Below are 19,002 nucleotides of genomic sequence, written 5' to 3'. Positions count from 1 at the left end.
TAAACATTTATTACATACACATTCCTTCAGTCCCCCTCTGCGCGTCCACCTTGCTGGCTTTGAAAAGATCCTATTTGGTGATTCAATCCCAATCAAAGGACTGATATCAAAAATATATCAATTGCTACTCAGCCCCCTTAATGCAAAGCCGCACTCCTATCAAGGTGCCTGGGCTCGAGATTTGCAGATAGAACTAACTGAGGAGCAATGGCGAGCCATCTGGGGTTCTTCCATATATAAAACGAAAGCAATGAATGTCCAACTTCAAGCCCTTAAAGTCCTCACACGATGGTACCGTACCCCAGTGCAGCTAGCGCACTCGTCTTCCATCTGTTTCAAGAACTGTGGACAGAGGGGCACTTTTCTCCACTCCTGGTGGCACTGCCCAATCATAAATAGCTTTTGGAGACAAATCTATCAAGAAGTACAAGAACTCACATCATACTCTCCTCCATTTACGCCCGAATTTGCCCTTTTAAATCTTCTAGATAACTCAAATATCCCCGAATCTGCAGAGGAATTGATCTCACTCATGTTTGTGGCTGCTAAATTTGCAATAGCTCTAGTTTGGAAACAACACTCTCCCCCCTCACGACAAACTTGGTGGTTAAAATTGTGGGATTATTTTGCACTGGATAAGCTCACTTATGACTTAGGCCCTCATCGTTCCCAACAAATTGCTTCCTCAAATTTTATAGAAAAATGGCGACCTTTCATTGATAAAGTTTATGCTGATAATAGAATCCCCAATGCCTCATACCACACTATATTGATGTCCTGTCAATTACTTTCATAACTGCACTCTGTAATGTTTCATGGTGTCATGTTTTGATATTTGATATTTTATGCATACTCATGGTTTTCGTTTGTTATATCTGTATCGCACTTCTTAACTCAAAAAAGCATTCTTAAGTTTTAAAAAAAATAAAGTTAAAGTTGTTTTCTTTCTACCTCTTCCTCCCTCCCCAGTTTGGAGAGCCAGTTTGGTGTAGTGGTTAAGTGTGCGGACTCTTATCTGGGAGAACCGGGTTTAATTCCCCACTCCTCCACTTGCACCTGCTGGAATGGCCTTGGGTCAGCCATAGCCCTGGCAGAGGTTGTCCTTGAAAGGGCAGCTGCTGTGAGAGCCCTCTCAGCCCCACCCACCTCGCAGGGTGTCTGTTGTGGGGGAGGAAGATAAAAGAGATTGTGAGCCGCTCAGAGACTCTTCGGAGTGGAGGGTGGGATATAAATCCAATATCTTCATCTACCTCACAGGGTGTCTTTTGTGGGGGAGGAAGGTAAAGGAGATTGTAGGTAAAGGAGATTGGAGGAAGGTAAAGGAGAGCGGGATATAAATCCAATATCATCATCATCTTCTTCCCCAACTTCCTTCCTGTCTTGCGGCTCTGAAACACCTGACGTTCATGTCTTGCAGCTCTCAAACATTTAACACTTATTCTATGTGGCTTTTACGTTAAGCAAGTTTGGCCACCCTTGCTATAGACCATGGTCAAATTACAAAGAATCCCTAAATAGCTCTATTCCAGGCTTCAAAAATATGAAAGGTAAGTCCAATCAGTATACAACAGTCACAATTTTTAAAACTGTGATACAACAGTCCAATAAAGTGCTTGTGCAAAAGTCTCTGGTTTTCTTAACAATTAGTGCCAAAAATGGAATCTTGTACAGGACATCTCAGCTTAACTCCGATGTAGCTCGCAAGCTTATAAGCTTGTTTCAAGTACCTTCCTTGTGGAGGGGCAAAAAGCAGCCTACAAATGTCCAAGTTCCAAACCACTTCAATATTTTCATGAAACACACCAAGCGCAGACCATCTTCAATGGAGAAAAGAGATATTTAAACTGTTAAAGAAGACCAGAGACTTTTGCACAAGCAAAATTGGACTGTTGTATCACAGTGTTTAGAAGTGTAACTACCGTATACTGATTGGACTTACTTTTCATACCACTGAAGCTTGGAATAGAACTATTTATGAATTCTTGGCAATGTGACCACGGTCTATTGTTTCTTATTTCGCACCTGGAAGCTGGCGAGCCTAGCTGTAGCCCTGAGCTTCTGACTGACATTCTATAATTTGGACTTCTTTGTTTTTCAGACGGGAGAAGTCCATTGTATGTATCCGCTCGCAATCTGAAGAGCTACACCTCAGACTCAGAATTACTACTGCAACGAGTTCTAGGCCACAGCATAGATACTTGTGTACATTCCTGAAGTCACCCAGCTAGCTCCTCTAAATTTGTGCTAAGAGAGGAAAACACATGAAACACCGGAAAATTGGACAAATGAAATAGTTAACAGATGTCTGGCACTTTTGGAATTTAGCAATAACTCTGTTGGAGAGAGATTTAACCCACAGCTTTAATAAGACCAGGGCTTTTTTTGTAGCAGGAACTCCTTTGCATATTAGGCCGCACACCCCTGATGTAGTCAATCTTCCAAGAGCTTGCAGGGCTCTTAGTACAGGGCCTACAGGAAGCTCCAGGAGGATTGGCTACATCAGGGGTGCGCAGCCTAATATGCAAAAGAGTTCCTGCTACAGAAAAAGCCCTGGATACGACCTTGGACGCTATACGGCTGGGTGTGGCTTGTCCGGCCACTAGAGAATTCCCACTAGTCCCACAGTCTAAGGAAGCATTCCCTGGTCGTAAATCCAGAGGAGTTAGCTGTGTTAGTCTGTTGCTGCAAAATAGTAAAGGGCCCAGTAGCACCTTTAAGATTAGCACATTTTATTGTAGCTTAAGCTTTCAAGAAACACAGCTCTGATGAAGAGAGCTGTGTTTCTTGAAAGCCTATGCTACAAGAAAATGTGTTTGTCTTAAAGGTGCTACTGGACTCTTTCTTTACTAGCCTTAAGAAGGACACTGATCCCATCCAGCCAAGGTGCTGGGAATGGAAACGGCCAATATCATGCCAAGCTCTGCTAAGGGAACAAGGTCCCATCCACAGGTGAATTTTACAACCTTTTTTTGAGACCACAGGTCTACTGTGACTCCTCCTGTCTGCATGCAATTAAAAAAACCCCCCACAATACTTTTAACACCCTTTCAAGACATTTGACTCTAAATGCACCATGCAGGGCTTTCTGGGTAGCAGGAACTCTTTTACATATTAGGCCACACCCCCCAATGTAGCCAATCTTCCTGGAGCTTCTAGGGTTCTTCGTACAGGGCCTACTGTAAGCTCCTGGAGGACTGGCTACATCAGGGTGTGTGTGGCCTAATATGCAAAGGAGTTCCTGCTACCCAAAAAAGCCCTGACACCATGGAGCTAAATGTGCGCACACACAGGGCCAGTTTCGAGAGAATGCCTGAGCCCAGTCTTAAAAGCACCATGTCTGCATCTAAATGCAGCTAGAAAGTATCAGCGTCATCGCTTGTTCACAACGCAAGCGTTGTTGCGAGTCCAGCATCGTAAGGGATGTATTAAGTCCTTCAGCTCAGAGGCCAGCAAAGAGGATCTCCAGCCGCTGCTGGAAATATTTTTTGCTGTTGCAATCCACGACAGAGAGCTGATTCCTTTTCGACAGCAGCTGCCGACTTCCAGACTCATTCATCCCAAGAGACTGCTGTTCCTAGGATCCCACTCCTACGTTTCCCAGGGGTGCAGCGAGGATGCCGGGAGAGCGGCCTTCGAGGGCAGCCTTGTCACCAAGCACTGAGCTATTCAGGGCCAGCAAAGATGCCCCTCTTGCTTCTCTCCTGCCAAGCACATGACAGAACTGAGAAGCGCCGGGAAAAGCTTACATGCAACCGTGTTGCGCTGAACAGATGAAGGGCAGCAGAGGGGTTTCGAACTCAAGTTCAGTGAGGTTTCCAAACGGAGGTATTTGGTCGCTTCAGGCCACTGTCGATTACCTCCCAAAGCATCCTCTTGTCTTACGTCACCAAGGAAGCAAAGAGGAGCATTCTGGGGCACTTGGGCACTCCTGCAACTGTTCAAGGATCAGGAAAGGTTTGTTTTCCTGTAGTTTGACATTCAAGATCCGAGGCTCTTCTCCGCTTCCTGGAGAACCTATCTGTGCTGTGCTTGGCAAATGAAGGTGTGCCTGTGCTCCAGACTGCCTTTTAGGTAAGGCCAGTTTTATTACCAGTCTCACCAGCAAAAGGTGCTGGATCCGGCATCTGGGGGTGCTTTGGCGGGCCTAGGTGTGGCTCGCTATTCCTCCAAACTGAGCTGACGGGTTGTGCTTTGAAAGCCAAGGGAACAGTCAGGGAGCACAGAAGGGTCCACTTGATTCCAGGGGAGAGCGAACGGAAAAAGAGGCAATGAACCGTAGTGGCTGACTGACAATCAAGTAATGCTGCGAGGACCTTCCCCCTCCTTCTGCAGGTGGCCAGGTCTCTTGAGGTATACCAAATGCTCTCCTGTTCCTAGATCCGCAATCCTTTCTGCCCCCCTGGCCATACTAGGCTTTCAGCCCCAGGAAGCGGGCCGTGTTCAGGACGTCATCTCTCGTCAGGTAGCAGCCGCAGAGCTGGCGGTAGCCCGTGAAGGACTCCCGGCCGTGCAGCACGCGCCAGTTGTCCACAAAGAGGGCCTGCGGGCAGAAGGAGAAAAACAATAAGGGCATTCATATCAAATCCTGGTTATGCGAACAACCTCAAGCTGGGCATCCATCCCTGGGTTAAAGGGGGCAAAAATTATCAATTTCCTTGGAAGCTTTACATGGTATGGGGGGGAAATGATGTTGAAATAAATTACAAAGATGACCTGACCTTTCTCGTGGTAACACGAGAAAGAAATTTTACTTAAAAAAAATCGGAACCACGTCTTACATGACTTATTCATACCCAGGGCTCTTTTGGTAGCAGGAGCTCCATTGCATATTAGGCCACACACCCCTGATGTAGCCAATCCTCATGGAGCTTCCAGTAGGCCCTGTAAGAAGAGCCCTGTAAGCTCTTGGAGGATTGGCTAGATCAGGGGTGTGTGGCCTAATATGCAAAGGAGTTCCTGCTACCAAAAACCCCCCCTGTATCATATCACATTTGACTTATTGTGGACAGATTAACTTCAAAAAGGTGAACCTGCTGCAGCCCCAAGCCTGGGTAAGAGAGGGAAGAGAGGTCCTACATAAGATGAAACAGAAGGCAATCGAGGGCCAAAGAGGCTCAACATATAACTGATGAGAAGGTGGGGACGACTGCCAAGTGTACCCCAGTGAGAGAATGCTCTTAACCCTTTCCCTCCCAGATCCTCTTGCATGCAGAGTTAAAATATCCAACACTCATGTGGTCCACTGATGTGATTCCTGGCTTGTTTGCTTAATTATTTAGTCTTGGGAATAGATCACAGGGGTCCATGTAGATAATATACCAGAAATAGTTCTTTTAGAATATTGGCCTGCCCTACAACTAGGTAAAATAGATTCTGAAAGGCTGGTGGATACCGTTAGCAGGTGCTAAACTTTTACTTGCAGCAAAGTGGAAAGACTCTTCAATACTGACGAATGAACAATGGGCCAATAAATTATGGGACCTTTTTATAATGGGGAAAATTAGTAATGCATCAATTCCTACTGAGTTCGGTAGATAAAATAAATTTATTACATTGCAGTCTCCTATTGCTGAATATTTGTCTTCCGCAAAAATTTCCCCCTCTAATCCTTATTTTCATAAAATGTGTTATCTGTAATAGACCTCTGCATACAAAATGTTTTAGATCTTTGGACAACGATAAGTTTTCTGTGTGTAGATGGTTTGTTATTTTTGAATAATAATTTTTTTTTTAAATCATTAAAATATCCAAGACCCATGCGGTCCACTGATGTGATTCCTGGCCTGCTTGCTTCATTCTCTAGTCTTGCAAATCAAATCCTAAAAATCCTGAATGGAACATTTTAAAAAGACTCAAAAGGGAGCTTTGGATCACTCCCTGCCCAGCTGACTGACTCCTAAAGTACTGCATCACAACTGCGCACCCTTGGTTTGGCCACAGATACAGATTCTCTTATGCTTCTTGATCTGGTAACCCTTCCTTGCAGCCACCCAAGGGAGAAAGTCCCTTCCCCTTTCTTTGGAAGCCAAACCCAACTACTTGTCTCTTCCCCAAAGCAAAGAGCCAATCTGGCCACTCACGGTAGCTATTATGTGACACCTGCTCCCCAACACGCGTCATTATTCCTTCTTGAAATCCCAAAAGTGCCCCGCAGACTCAGCAAGGGTCAGGCACCTTTGCAAACTGGAAAGCTTTCAGAGGAACAGGCTGCGCGTGGTGGGGAGGGGAGGGGTTAGGAAGTGGGTGAGCACAACATGCTAAACTTGTGCTCATCCTAGACAAAGAGAGGCTTTGTCTTGAGGTCTCGATGCAGCCTGTCCCTGGTTGTTCCTCTTTGCTTCTGTCTGACTGCTTGTTGTGGTTTCCCTGATCCTGACCTGAGCTTTTTTTGTAGCAGGAACTCCTTTGCCTATTAGGCCACACACACCCTGATGTAGCCAATCCTCCAAGAGCTTACAGGGCTCTTTGTACAGGGCCTACTGTAAGCTCCAGGAAGACTGGCTACATCAGGGTGTGTGTGGCCTAATAGGCAAAGGAGCTCCTGCTACAAAAAAAAGCCCTGATCCTGACCTTGCCTGGATGAGCTGGTTCTTTGGTAAGTGGCCAGATTGGCTCTTTGCTTTGGGGAAGAGACAGGTGTGTGGGTTTGGCTTCCAAAGAAAGGGGAAGGGACTTTCTCCCTTGGGTGGCTGCAAGGAAGGGTTACCAGACCAAGAAGCATAAGAGAATCTGTATCTGTGGCCAAACCAAGGGTGCGTAGTTGTGATGCAGTACTTTAGGAGTCAGTCAGCTGGGCAGGGAGTGATCCAAAGCCCCCTTAACATCGATGCTGCAAACAGTTGGCTTTAAAGATTCAGACTGCACCCAGTCTGAAACTGCTGGTCTCTTGATTTGTTCAAACCATCCAGCATTTTGATCTTTTGCAGTTAGTGTTTTTAAACAGCCGTTAGCTGAAAAATAGGATAAAAAACTATTTCACCCCCTTCCCCAATGCAACGGCATGCCAACCAGTTCCACACGTGGACCCACTGACTGGGATTCTACCTTGCCAGGTTTCAACTTGACCCAAAGCTCGTTCTCCGGCCTCCTCAGTTCGGTGGTGAGAGCGCGGTGTGCGGCGTACCAGCGATGCACAATGTCATAAGGCACGGTGTTGATTACGGCGCGGTCATAGTTGTTGTACCTGCCAGTGGGACAGAGAAGAGAGAAAAGCACAGCTGCTTGTATTAAAGAAGAAGAATCAGTTTTATACCCTGCCCTTCACTACCCAAAGGTGTCCGCGGAACAGCATACAATCTTTCCCCACAACAGATCCCTTGTGATGTAGAGAGAGTTCTGATAGAACTGTGACTGGTCCAAGGTCACCCAGCTAGCTTCACGTGGAGAAGTAGTGAGGAATCAAACCCATTTCTCCAGATCAGTGTCCACTACACCAAACTGGCTCTCGCTAGGAGCCCTCCAAGGAAGAAGAAGACCATAGATTTATACCCCGCCCTTCTCTCTGAATCAGAGTGGCTTATAATCTCTTTATCTTCCCCCACAACAGACACCCTGTGAGGTGGGTGGGGCTGAGAGTGCTCTTACAGCAGCTGCCATTTCAAGGACAACTCCTATGAGAGCTATGGCTAATCCAAGGCCATTCCAGTGGCTGCAAGTGGAGAAGTGGGGAATCAAACCATTATCAGTAAAGGATCCATAGTTCTGCAGGCCCTGTGCTCAGGCACATCACTGAATACAAAATACATAGGACTATCATATTATGTACAAAATCCAAGAGAGAGATGTGGCATCCCCCCCCCCCCCCATTGATTAGAGTTTGAACACATTTTCTTTTTTCTTGCAAAACGAGCAAACATTTTTCTTTGCTTTGGGTCGGATCCAGTGCAAGCATCCATGATCTTCTGGGCTCCACCCCCCCTCTACCTAGCAGCCATTTCTAACCTTGGATAAGTTTATTTTTGCAGCTGCTGGACTCACACTGAATAGAGCCACAGGCTATTGGGAGGCAGCAGCAGGGAGAGGGCCAATTTACATCCTTTTGCCTCTTCCGTCAGTAGCGCTCTGCCTACGCAAGAGGCAGGAGGGAGTGATTTTGCCCCCTTCCCTCTCCTGGCTGCTGTCTCCCAACCCATGGCTTTTATTCCGTGCATATCCTGCAATCCTCAGAATAAATCTTTCAAGACTTAGAAATGGTTGCTAGGGAGCCAAAGGACAGGAAAGCTGGGAAGACCTGCAGCCAACAGTGATTTCTGCTGATATATTTCAGGATCAAATGTGATGGGACTGCCACAGACCAGGGAGAACAGCTAAGGGAACCAAACCTGGAGAGCCAGCTGTCCACCCATTTCAGTGCAAACACGTTCAGAGTGACGGTAGCTGCCTCACCTGATCAGGTAGAGCTCGTTGTTCCAAGGGTAAACATTCAAGACGGGCCCCACCCCGATCATGTGGTTGTGGCAGCCCCCGACGTTCTCGATGTACTCGTGCTTCAGCGGCACCCGGCTGAGGAGCCTGAAGTCGTCGGGGGCCTGCTGCAGCACTTGCTCTGCCGCGTAGAAGCCGTCCACCAGCAGCGTCCGGCCGCCCGTCCCTTCGTGCCGGAGACAGTGGAACACCTGGATGCTGCAGAGGGGTGAGGAGAAAACTGGTCCGTTAGATGTTAAGGAGTGATGACAAGACTGAAAGGGGTAGCAGATAGAAGTGAAAGGAAGAGAAAGATGAGAAAATGATTCTATGATGCTCGGCTTGCTGTAACAGCAACCTTTAATAGGCTCGCTAGAGGCTCCTTTACCACTCTGCCCTGCGGCGCAGAGTGGTAAAGCTGCAGTACTGCAGTCCTAAGCTCTGCTCACAACCTGAGTTCGATCCCGGCAGAAGCTGGGGGGGGGGGGGGGGAAGTGTAGATGACTGGGGAAGGCAATGGCAAACCATCCTGTAAAAAGTCTGCCCTGAAAATGTTGTGAAAGCAATGTCATCTCAGAGTCTGGGTGGTCTGGGAGGAGAAATCCCCCTACCAGTTTTTGATGGGGTGCCATTGGTAATGACGCACAAGGTCAAGAGCTCGGGGATGCTACTGGAGCCTTCTTTGTCAATGGAGGCCCAGATAGCAGCCACTGCCAAATCTGCCATCTTTCATCTTAGGCGGGCGAGGCAGTTGGCTCCCTTCCTGGAACATGACGATCTGGCAACAGTGATCCATGCAACGGTCACCTCAAGGCTGGACTACTGTAACGCCCTCTACATGGGGCTGCCCTTGTGCTGAACCCGGAAACTACAGCTAGTGCAGAACACGGCAGCCAGGCTGTTATTAGGGCTCCCTATGTGGGAGCACATACAGCTGAGGCTGCGGGAGCTGCACTGGCTGCCAGTTGTACCAGATTCATTACAAGGTGCTGGTCATTACCTTTAAAGCCTTATATGACCGAGGACCTGTCTACCTTAGGGACAGTCTCTCCCCATATGTACCCCAGAGAGTGCTGAGATCAGGTTCACAAAAATCTACTGATAATCCCCGGGCCGAAGGAGGCCAAACTGAAAACTACAAGAGAAAGGGCCTTCTCAATCATGGCTCCCCACTGGTGGAATCAATTACCAGAGGAGGTGCAGGCCCTGCGGAGTCTTGCTCAGTTGCACAGGGCCTGCAAGACTACCCTCTTTCAGCTGGCCTTTTCTTAATGTGGATTCTGCTGTACTGTTGCTATGAAAATCTGTAAATGAGTAAGTTCGGAAATTTTTGAAAATGTAGCACCGAGTATGATCAGATGAAATTGTTGGTTTTAATTAGATGGTTTTAAGGGAATTTTAAGGAAATTGTATAGTGTTGTAGATTGTTGTCTTACTATGTAATCTTTGTATTTTTTATTGTGTTGTGAGCCGCCCTGAGCCTGCTTTGGCGGGGAGGGTGGGATATAAATTAAATATTATTATTATTATTAGAGTCAGAAATGCTCGCAAGGGGACCTTTGCCTTTTTACTGCTGTTCTTAGTGGGTGCTACATGAGAAAGCCCTATTCTGAGAGATTATGCGGTTGTGGATCCGGCTCTGTTGAAACTGTAGAACTTGTGTTTTTTGTTTGCCAAAGGTATAACTACTTAAGAAAACAGCTTATCTATTAATTTTTTATATTGAGCTGCCTGTGGCAAATAAGCTCCAGCTTTTGCTTGGTGGCTTTGATTTAACCATCACAGTCTCAGCTGTAAAACTTCTCCTGGGAGCGTTCAGATTTAAGAGACAAGAGGAGCATTTTAAGAAAATGGGAAATGATGTTTTATGTTGGGCGCTTTGCTGATTCTAAAGGTTTATTTTGCAAAATCTGTAAAATTTATATTATTGATGAATTTTGTATTTCATTGCCGCTTGCTTATGACCAAACGGTCTGTGAGCAATAGATATATATATGATGATGTAATAGCAACCCTGACCGGTCAGGTAGACAGACTATCAGTGATCAGTTGTCAAAGTTACAAAAGAAGAATAATAATAAGTACCACAGAGCAGCGTGTGTGGTACAGCGAGGAGATCCTAAGATTGTCTGGCAGCCAGAAGGTGTCTTTTAGCGTTATGCACCACTAGGTGGCGAGCTACACTTGCTTTTAAGACAAGAGACATTCCAGAGGTGGTTTGCCATTGCCTGCCTCTGCGCCCTGGTACTCCTTGGAGGTCGCTCTTCCAAATACTAGCCAGAGCTGAGCCTGCTTAGCTTCTGATATCTGGCTAACCTGGACTATCAGGGTCACAGTACAAAATTAGGAACAACAGCATAAAGACGCTAAGGATATTCCATTCTATGATGATCTCTTCCCTCTTCTAATTCTGCCTTTCAGAACAACATCAGGAAGAACTCTGCCCTGCCCTGCCCTGGTTATGAGTGACAAAGGCTTACTGTTTTCCTTTCCTTCTTATATAAGGTTAAAAAATGGGCACTAGTGACGCTACAGAGTTCTCCAGCACAGAAGAACCCGCAGTTCAGTAACCTGTATCAATTCCCAGCTGCTTGAGCCTGCTTGAATATCACTCTAAAACTATTTCCAGATCTTAAAAACATTGATATTGGAAAAGATTATGGAAGAAGGCTCATGATGCAGAAATCCAAAGTTACAAGTCTCCCTAGGGGGCCCAAAAAACCCAAGCTGGAAGGCCAAGAATTGCTATATCATGTTCAAGGACTGTGTATTGTGCTATATTAAAATTTTAGGAAAAAATTGTCCCCCGTAAGACCTTATGAATAATAAAAACCCTCTCCTGGTGATCTGCTGGTCCCATTGTTGATTTCTGCAGTCTTTGGCAGGTTTTAGCAGCTTATCTTTGCTATCATGTTTCTGTATGGTTTGGTTTCGACTGTACGTCAGCCGTCCTGTTAATTTATTTGTTTTAAACATATAAGCCCAGGCAGGGGCAGGATATAAATGTGTAATAAAATAAAGGTAAATTTGACAGCAATGTTTGATTGAAATCTCAGGAACCAGTGAAATAGCAATGCCCCGTGTAGGGTAATTTCCCCTTCAATCACAGGAGGACACACCTTGTCTAAGAAGAGACCTGCCTGAAGAAGATGATGATATTGGATTTATATCCTGCCCTCCATGCCGAATCTCAGAGCAGTCACAATCTTCTTCACCTTCCTCCCCCACAACAGACACCCTGTGAGGTAGGTGGGGCTGAGAGAGCTCTCCCAGAAGCTGCCCTTTCAAGGACAGCTCTGCGAGAGTTATGGCTGACCCAAGGCCATTCCAGCAGCTGCAAGTGGAGGAGTGGGGAATCAAAACTGGTTCTCCTAGATAAGAGTCCACGCACTTAACCACTACACCACACTGGCTCTCTTTGAAAATCAAAGGCAGCTTTCCTTTTTTTCCCCTTCTGTGCTTCCTCATAAGCAAATTTGTGGAGATATAATAGATTCACCGGTTGACGAAAATGTATGCAGTTAGCTCGCCATCTCTTATCAAGCACAGCGATGGCAACAATATAGCGCTTTGTTTTTACTTTGCTTAGATTGATTTGAGTTTCTTTAAAAAGTCAATTTTAAATGTTAGGGTGCTTTTATAAAGCATTATTGTGCATTGCTGTGATATTATTTGTATGTGACCTCAAGCATTCATTTTTTAAAAAACTAAACCACAGAAAACTTGTAATCTAAATAAATAGTATACTGTGTCCATCGTTTACTGTTAACCTTTCACAATCAGCTTGGACCAAAAAGAACAGCACCAGTCTTTTCTTCGGCTGCCTCTTACAGAATCAACACGTACCCGCAGGGCTCCTGGAAGTAGGTGGTGTCTGTGTGGCGGTCCAAAGCCAGCTTGGTGTAGGCTGTGTCTCCCCGGGAAAAGTCAGAGGTAAAGTGCCACATCCTGCCGTAGATCGTCTCCCTAGAAGAGGAGAGAACGTAAGAACATCAGAGAAGCCATGCTGGATCAGGCCAATGGCCCGTCCAGTCCAACACTCTGTGTCACACAGCGGCCAAAAAACCCAAGTGCCATCAGGAGGTCCACCAGTGGGGCCAGGACACTAGAAGCCCTCGCACTGTTGCCCCCCTCCCCAAGAATACAGAGCATCACTGCCTCAGACAGAGAGTTCCAACAATAAGCTGTGGCTAATAGCCACTGATGGACCTCTGCTCCATATGTTTATCCAATCCCCTCTTGAAGCTATGCTTGCAGCCGCCACCACCTCCTGTGGCAGTGAATTCAATGTGTTACAGGATAGAGAGAGGTAGCAGCAGCTGTATAGCTAGATTCAAGTTCAGCGGCACCTTACAGATTAACAAAATAGGGAGAGTGTCAGCTTTCAAGAGGCAAAGCTCGCTTTCTCAGCAGCAGCTGTGGGACCCAGCCCAACCCCACCTTTTATATTTGGTCCCCAAAGGGCTCTCTTGGTAGATTCAGAGCAAGGCAAGTGCCTGGGAAGTGCCTGCGGAGTCTAGTCTTGTTTCCTTCAAAGCTGGGGCGCAAAACATACAGAGCAATTCTATGCAGAGTTACTCCAGGCTAGATCCAGGTCGAATCCCAGTGCTAGGAGGCAACTGGGTCTTTCTGCCCTGCTTGTTGGCCTTCCTTCCCTACCAGCAGTGTTCCCTCTAAGCTGCAGAGTCTTGTGAGCAAAAATTCTACTTTGTGAGCTACTGGCATTAACGCTGTGAGCTCCTGCATCAATGAGTTTGCTCTGGGACTATTTTTCCTGAGCTAAGACAAAAAGGTGTGAGGTGCAGGCCAGAAATCTGTGAGCTAGCTCGCGCTAACTCAGCTTAGAGGGACATACTGCCCACCAGGGAACTGGCTGGCCACTGCGTGAAACAAGATGCTGGACTAGATGGACCACTGGTCTGATCCCGCAGGGCTCTTCGTACGTTCACTGCGAGCCTCTTCTAGAATGGAGGCTGCTCAGACACGAGTGCGGCTTGGCTGAAGTTCCCCCCAACCCGGCCCTCCCACAGCAATCATTTGATTCATATGCAGATTTCATTGACTAAGCTTAATTCATGAGGACTGTTTTTAATTGGGTGACAGTCCCACTGAGGATGGCAGCTCCCGTGTGGGAATTCCTGGAGATTCAGGGTGTGGCCTTGAGAAGGTTGAACTCAGCAGGGGGAGCTCCATCTAGGACTTCTCTTTCTCCTGGAATCAATGGTCTGCAAGGAACAGACTCTATGGTACACACTGAAGACTGGCTTCCAAACCTAACACTTCCTCCAAGGCAGCTGTTTCCTATAGTTGGGAGATCAGCTGGACTCCAGGCCCTGCTCTGGAGTTGGCAACTGCATCCCACTCAAACGTAACTCAACAGGGCTTTCCCACAGAGCTCAGCAAGGTTTTCTCCCAAGAAAGAATTGTGGTCTTGGAACTGGAAGGTGGAGTCACTGAGGGCCAACAGCAGGTTATGCAGATGGGCGGAGCTTGGCTCGTTTGGTTTAGGTTTTTTAATTTAAAAGAAAGCTGCAGGCCCAATATGAATTAGTGCAGAGGTAACGGAATGGGTTTTTTAAAAATCCCTTCTTGCGTTGTGCCCCTTCCCTCCTAAGCAGAAATCACACCTCTCACTTTTGTCAACCACCGCAGGTTAAAACATCAGCACAGCACTGATAGATTGATGTGCATTTGTGATCAATTTCCATTGGAGAAGTGGAGTGTGTGTGTGTGTCAGAGGCAAGTGCTACCCCCCCCCTTTGCCTCTGCACTGTGGTCCTGATCAGGAGCCCCTTTGCATATTAGGCCACACCCCCCTGATGTAGCCAATCCTCCAAGGCTTTTTTTTGTAAGCCCTTGGCTACATCAGCAGGGTGTGCAGCCTAATATGCAAAGGGGCTCCTGCTAGAATTCCACCCCTGGCCCTGATCCAAAGCTACCTTTACCCTTGAGGCCGCTTTTTAACGCTAACCTTAGCCGTCCCAATCACACTTTGGCGAAGAGAGGCACAGTTTGGCCTTGTTCTTCTGGGGTGAAAAACACCCAGTCCCATCCTGTTATGTACGTGGCAGTCTTGCAAGAATCAGCTATTTTATTTTAAAAATGGGATGGGCTGGACAGAAACCAAGGCGTGACACAGATCAGGAGGGAAAAAAATAACAAACCAGGCCTCAACAAACCAAGTGTGGGAAGGGGTGAAAGGAAAAATCATCCAGCCTAGCAGTGCTAAAGCTTGGAAGTTCCCAGGCCAGCGAGGCTCTGCAGGCCCTCCTGTCTCTGGGCTGGGGAGAGAAGGCAAGGGTGAGGGCAGGAAACTGGTGCCAATCCCTTTCTTCCTAATCCTCATGGGTGAGCCAAGGTCAGCCCAGCAATTTCATTTTAATTGGAAGGAAACTCTTGCTTTTGTGCTCTCCCTCCAGAGCCCGGAGCGTTATTTTGATCTTCTGGTCTCCCAGGACCAAGGCTGCCCTCCTAACCTTTCAGTCAAAACAGGAAATCTTGCACCGGCTGAAAACTCAAACATTCCCAGCCTGGCTCACACTCCTGGCTGTTCTGACTACTCTGGGGAAAGACCTTTAATGATATTTAATTTTTTGAAAAACTATTTCCCCCCAGCCCATGCAATAAGAACATAAGGACGTAAGAGAAGCCATGTTGGATCAGACCAATGGGCCATCCAGTCCACTGTGTCACACAGTGGCCAAAAAACCAGGCACCATCAGGAGGTCCACCAGTGGGGCCAGGACACTAGAAGCCCTCCACTGTTGCCCCCCCAAGCACCAAGAATACAGAGCATCACTGCCCCAGACAGAGAGTTCCATCAATACACTGTGGCTAATAGGCACTGATGGACCCCTGCTCCATGTCTCTATCCAATCCCCTCTTGAAGCTGTCCATGCTGGCAGCTGCCACCACCTGCTGTGGCAGTGCATTCCATGTCTTAATCACCCTTTGGGTGAAGAAGGACTTCCTTTTATCAGTTCTAACTGATAATTGTCCTTTGTTGCTTAATGGTTTGAAATGCTGTCATTTTCTAGGGCAACGGAGAAGAGGCCAACCCAGAAGAAGAGCATGGAACTGCTTTCTATCATATGCAAAGTACGTGACTGCTCATCTTCTCTAGATTCTGTAAAAGGCAGTGGTCCTGGCTAACCAGGAGGTGCCCAGGATATGGAAATGCATAGAGAAGGCTGAACATATCACACGGGTTATGGGGCTAGAAGGGCAAAGGTGGCATTGGTGGAGGCTGCAGGCTCATGGATGTTATGCTCCTGTTGGAACTCAAAAATTTACAGAGATGCTGTGGCCCAGGCAGAATGGTATAGTGGTTAGGGATGCTGGACCAGTATTTTGGGAGACATAGGTTTGAATCATAGTTGAAGCTCACTGGAGAACCTAGGTCAGCTCTCTCTCCTCTGCCTAATCGACTTCAGGGAAAGGTCCATAGCTTAGTGGAAGAGTATCTGCCTGGCATACAGGAGGTCCCAGGTTCAATCTCCGGCTTCTCCAGTTGAAAAGACCAAGTGGTAGATGATGTGAAAGACCTCAGCCTGTGGCCCTGAAAAGCCACCGCCAGTCTGAGCAGACAATATTGAAGGTCTGATTCAGTATAAGGCAATTTCATGTGCGGGCTGATGCTGAGAGGATAAAGGGAGAGCGAGGTAGTAAGCTGCTTTCAGTCCCCACTAATGGAGTACAGATGTTTAAATGAAATAAAATACTTTTGGACAGTTTTTGGTGTTTTCCAAATCAAGATAAGGCCTACCAAGACAGTAGACGCTTACCTAATCAAGCTGATCCTCTCTGCTAAGATCTCCGTGTCTTCTTTGGTCGGGGGCACGTTTTCCACAAAGGCAATCCCATAAAGGATGAAGTTCTGCAGGAACTCCTTCAGGCCCTCGTTGGTTTCCAGGAAGCTCTGGCAGTCGACAGAGGGCACCTGGGCGTCCTGGTAGATCTGTGCGTTCCAGAGAATGCGGGGGTGCATCACCTGCTGCTTCTGCCCCTCGTAGCTGTTCCGCAGGAGCCATTCGAGCCCGTACCTGGTCACGTGGCCATCTGGCCCTTTGGCAAAGCAAAAGACAAGCAGGAAAGGGTGAGCGGTGATGCTCACAGAGGTTACAAGTTCACGGATGTTACCTAAAGACAAGGCTCGCTTGCATTCTTGCAGCCCAGTCTAAGAACAAATTGACTCACAAGTAAAGCCTGCGATTTCCCCTAAAATTCAGCAAGTATTGAGTGCAGAACCCCAAAGGTGGCCATAGTGGCGGGTACATTTCTCACTCATTACATTCTAAAGGGATGCCTGCCTGGCTTAGAGTGGTTTTTTTAAAAAAAACCCATTCTAGCCAGCACCTTGTAACAATGTAAGGATCAGGAACTTTACCCTGACCTATTGGGTTCTGTACATGTATTGTTTCCTTTGGTGCAAATGTGAAAAAGAGAAAAGGGGGACAAAGGGAGGAGAGGGGAAATTTTATTTTCTATTGTATTTCAACATCAAAACTATCATCTCTCCATCATAACCCTAAATTGCCCTACTTTTTAAAACATGGATTTTAGTTCTGTTGGATATAAAGGCCATTCCTTAGGTGCTGGGATACAGGAGGCTGCTGCTGAAGGGAATACAGATGGGCTGCTTCTTTAGGCGAAAATTTAGGAATAAACTTGGATTTGCCAGAGTCATTTTTTATTCGGGGGGGGGGGGGGGAAATACAGTCACACATTTGAGATTCCTTCCAGGGCTTTGGGGGTGTTCCGAAGAGAGAGAGAGAGAGAGACAGACAGACAGACAGACAGACAGACAGACAGACAGACAGACATGTGCATTTTGCTGTTAGAAACCACCAGTTCTTGTGATAGATAAGCATGCCAAATAGAGTCGTGTGCACTTTCTTGTTCACCAATGTCTCGCATCAAAAGGAGCACTGCAATTAATGTGGTGCTGGAAACTGCCGTCAAGTCACAGCTAACCCTGTAGAGTGTTCAAGGCAAAAGAGGTTCAGAAGTGGTTTGTCATTGCCCGCCTCTGCCTCCCACTCCGGGTATTCCTTGGGAGATTCCCATCCAAGTACTAGCCAGGACCATCCCTGCTTAGCTTCTGAGATCTGACAAGATCGGGCTAGCTTGGGTTATCCAGGTAAGGGATAGCGACAATTTCAGTTATGAATTTTGTGTGCACTGCAAGGATGTTTCAAAACTACTTCACTCAGAACTAGGATTCAGAGTAACAGTTGATGTAGAAAACTGCCCCCCCTTAACTTCCAAAGGCTGGGGCTTGGAGCAGGAACACTAGCGGAGCCTGAAAGATTTGGTTGAGTTATGATTGGCAATTTTTATTTTTTTAAATAAATCTAAACACAGCTGTGAGGTACCAAGATGGGCTGAACCCAGGAAAGTCTGCTTGAGGCTCAGCTGCTGTGACAGTTGCCTTTTGTTTTGCTAGATTAAATGGGAACTAAGGAAGGAAGGAAGGAAGGAAGGAAGGAAGGAAGGAAGGAAGGAAGAAGGAATTATTGATCAATTGGCAAGCATATTCTCAGACCAGAGGCAGCTAAGAGACATGATTTGCGTCTCTCCCCTGACGCATAATGCTTCAGTATCTGAACCTTTAGTAGGAAAAGCCGACATATCTCTGCTACAAGGACAAAGGCAATGCTCCAATCCAAGGATCACAGATTCAAAAAAACAGATGCACATTTCTTGCCAGGATACATCTCTCCACCTACCCGCCCCCCCCCATCTCTGGGAGCAAAGGATGCTCTACCAGACTCACAGGTGAGGAAGAGGGTGGTGTCATCCACCCGGATGTTCTTTGGCCGGATGCACAAATCCACACTGGCCGTGTCCAGGCTGCGCTGGTTGGTCTTGGTGTTGTAGCAGGAGGCGGAGCGGCAGTGGTCGCGCAGCCAGACATAGTCGAAGCGCATCAGGGTGTCCCTGAACTTCAGCTCTAGGGAGGCAACACAGCAGGCGGTGAAACACCAAACAAGAAGGTGGTTGCAAGCTGGAAGGTTTGGACGCACCATTGCGGATGCTCCTCTGGCACCACACACGTACACACTCACACAAAATACAAAAAAAATATTATCTACTGGTAGCGTTTTGTACTAGCTGAAGTTTCCAAATGGCTTTCTTTCCCACGCTACTTACCTAAATGATCGTCTTGCAGCTGCCAGGCACAATTCAGCGATTCAGGGGCGGTGTGATGCTGACGGGCTGAACCCAGGCAGGCCTGCTTGAGGCTCAGCTGCTGTGACAGCTGGCGCCTGGAAGGTTTCTTTGGAGGGCAGCGGGACCCAGAGAGCAGGCGCAGCAGCTGACGGCCCCACATCCTGGGAAAGGAAGGCAGATAGCATTCATGGGCATAACGATTGCCAGCAGCCACGTGACACGATGAAATCTTAAGAGCCAGTTTGGTGTAGTGGTTAAATGTGCGGACTCTGATCTGGGAGAACCGGGTTTGATTCCCCACTCCTCCACTTGCAACTGCTGGAATGGCCTTGGGTCAGCCATAGCTCTCGCAGGAGTTGTCCTTGAAAGTGCAGCTGCTGTGAGAGCCCTCTCAGCCCCACCCACCTCACAGGGTGTCTGTTATGG

The 19,002-nt window shown here is 47.2% G+C and overlaps 1 protein-coding gene across 1 annotated transcript; it reads right to left on the bottom strand.

Moving 5' to 3' along the window:
* Nucleotides 1-4,245: 4,245 nt before the first annotated feature.
* On the bottom strand, nucleotides 4,246-18,736 carry TMLHE (trimethyllysine hydroxylase, epsilon). The gene is made up of 7 exons (XM_060249318.1): nucleotides 18,556-18,736; nucleotides 18,179-18,355; nucleotides 16,188-16,467; nucleotides 12,250-12,369; nucleotides 8,386-8,622; nucleotides 7,045-7,183; nucleotides 4,246-4,540 (listed from the first exon to the last, which is right to left on the bottom strand). Exons 1-7 carry the CDS (start codon nucleotides 18,734-18,736, stop codon nucleotides 4,409-4,411), a joined length of 1,266 nt encoding a protein of 421 aa, XP_060105301.1. The 3' UTR covers nucleotides 4,246-4,408.
* Between the last annotated feature and the right edge of the window lie 266 nt (nucleotides 18,737-19,002).

Source organism: Heteronotia binoei, chromosome 11, assembly GCF_032191835.1.
Source record: "Heteronotia binoei isolate CCM8104 ecotype False Entrance Well chromosome 11, APGP_CSIRO_Hbin_v1, whole genome shotgun sequence".
Classification (NCBI taxonomy): Eukaryota; Metazoa; Chordata; class Lepidosauria; order Squamata; family Gekkonidae; genus Heteronotia; species Heteronotia binoei.
Note: the sequence above shows the minus strand (reverse complement) of the source record. Positions and strands in the feature narration are given on the sequence as shown.

What these genes read in the sequence shown, in the direction of transcription:
- TMLHE (XM_060249318.1), bottom strand. Translation starts at nt 18,736, where the DNA reads ATGTGGGGCCGTCAGCTGCTGCGCCTGCTCTCTGGGTCCCGCTGCCCT. An exon ending in AACGAGCTCTACCTGATCAG is followed by an intron (nt 7,184 to 8,385) that starts GTGAGGCAGCTA and finishes TCCCACTGGCAG; the next exon opens with GTACAACAACTATGACCGCG. An exon ending in TCAAGTTGAAACCTGGCAAG is followed by an intron (nt 4,541 to 7,044) that starts GTAGAATCCCAG and finishes TTCTGCCCGCAG; the next exon opens with GCCCTCTTTGTGGACAACTG.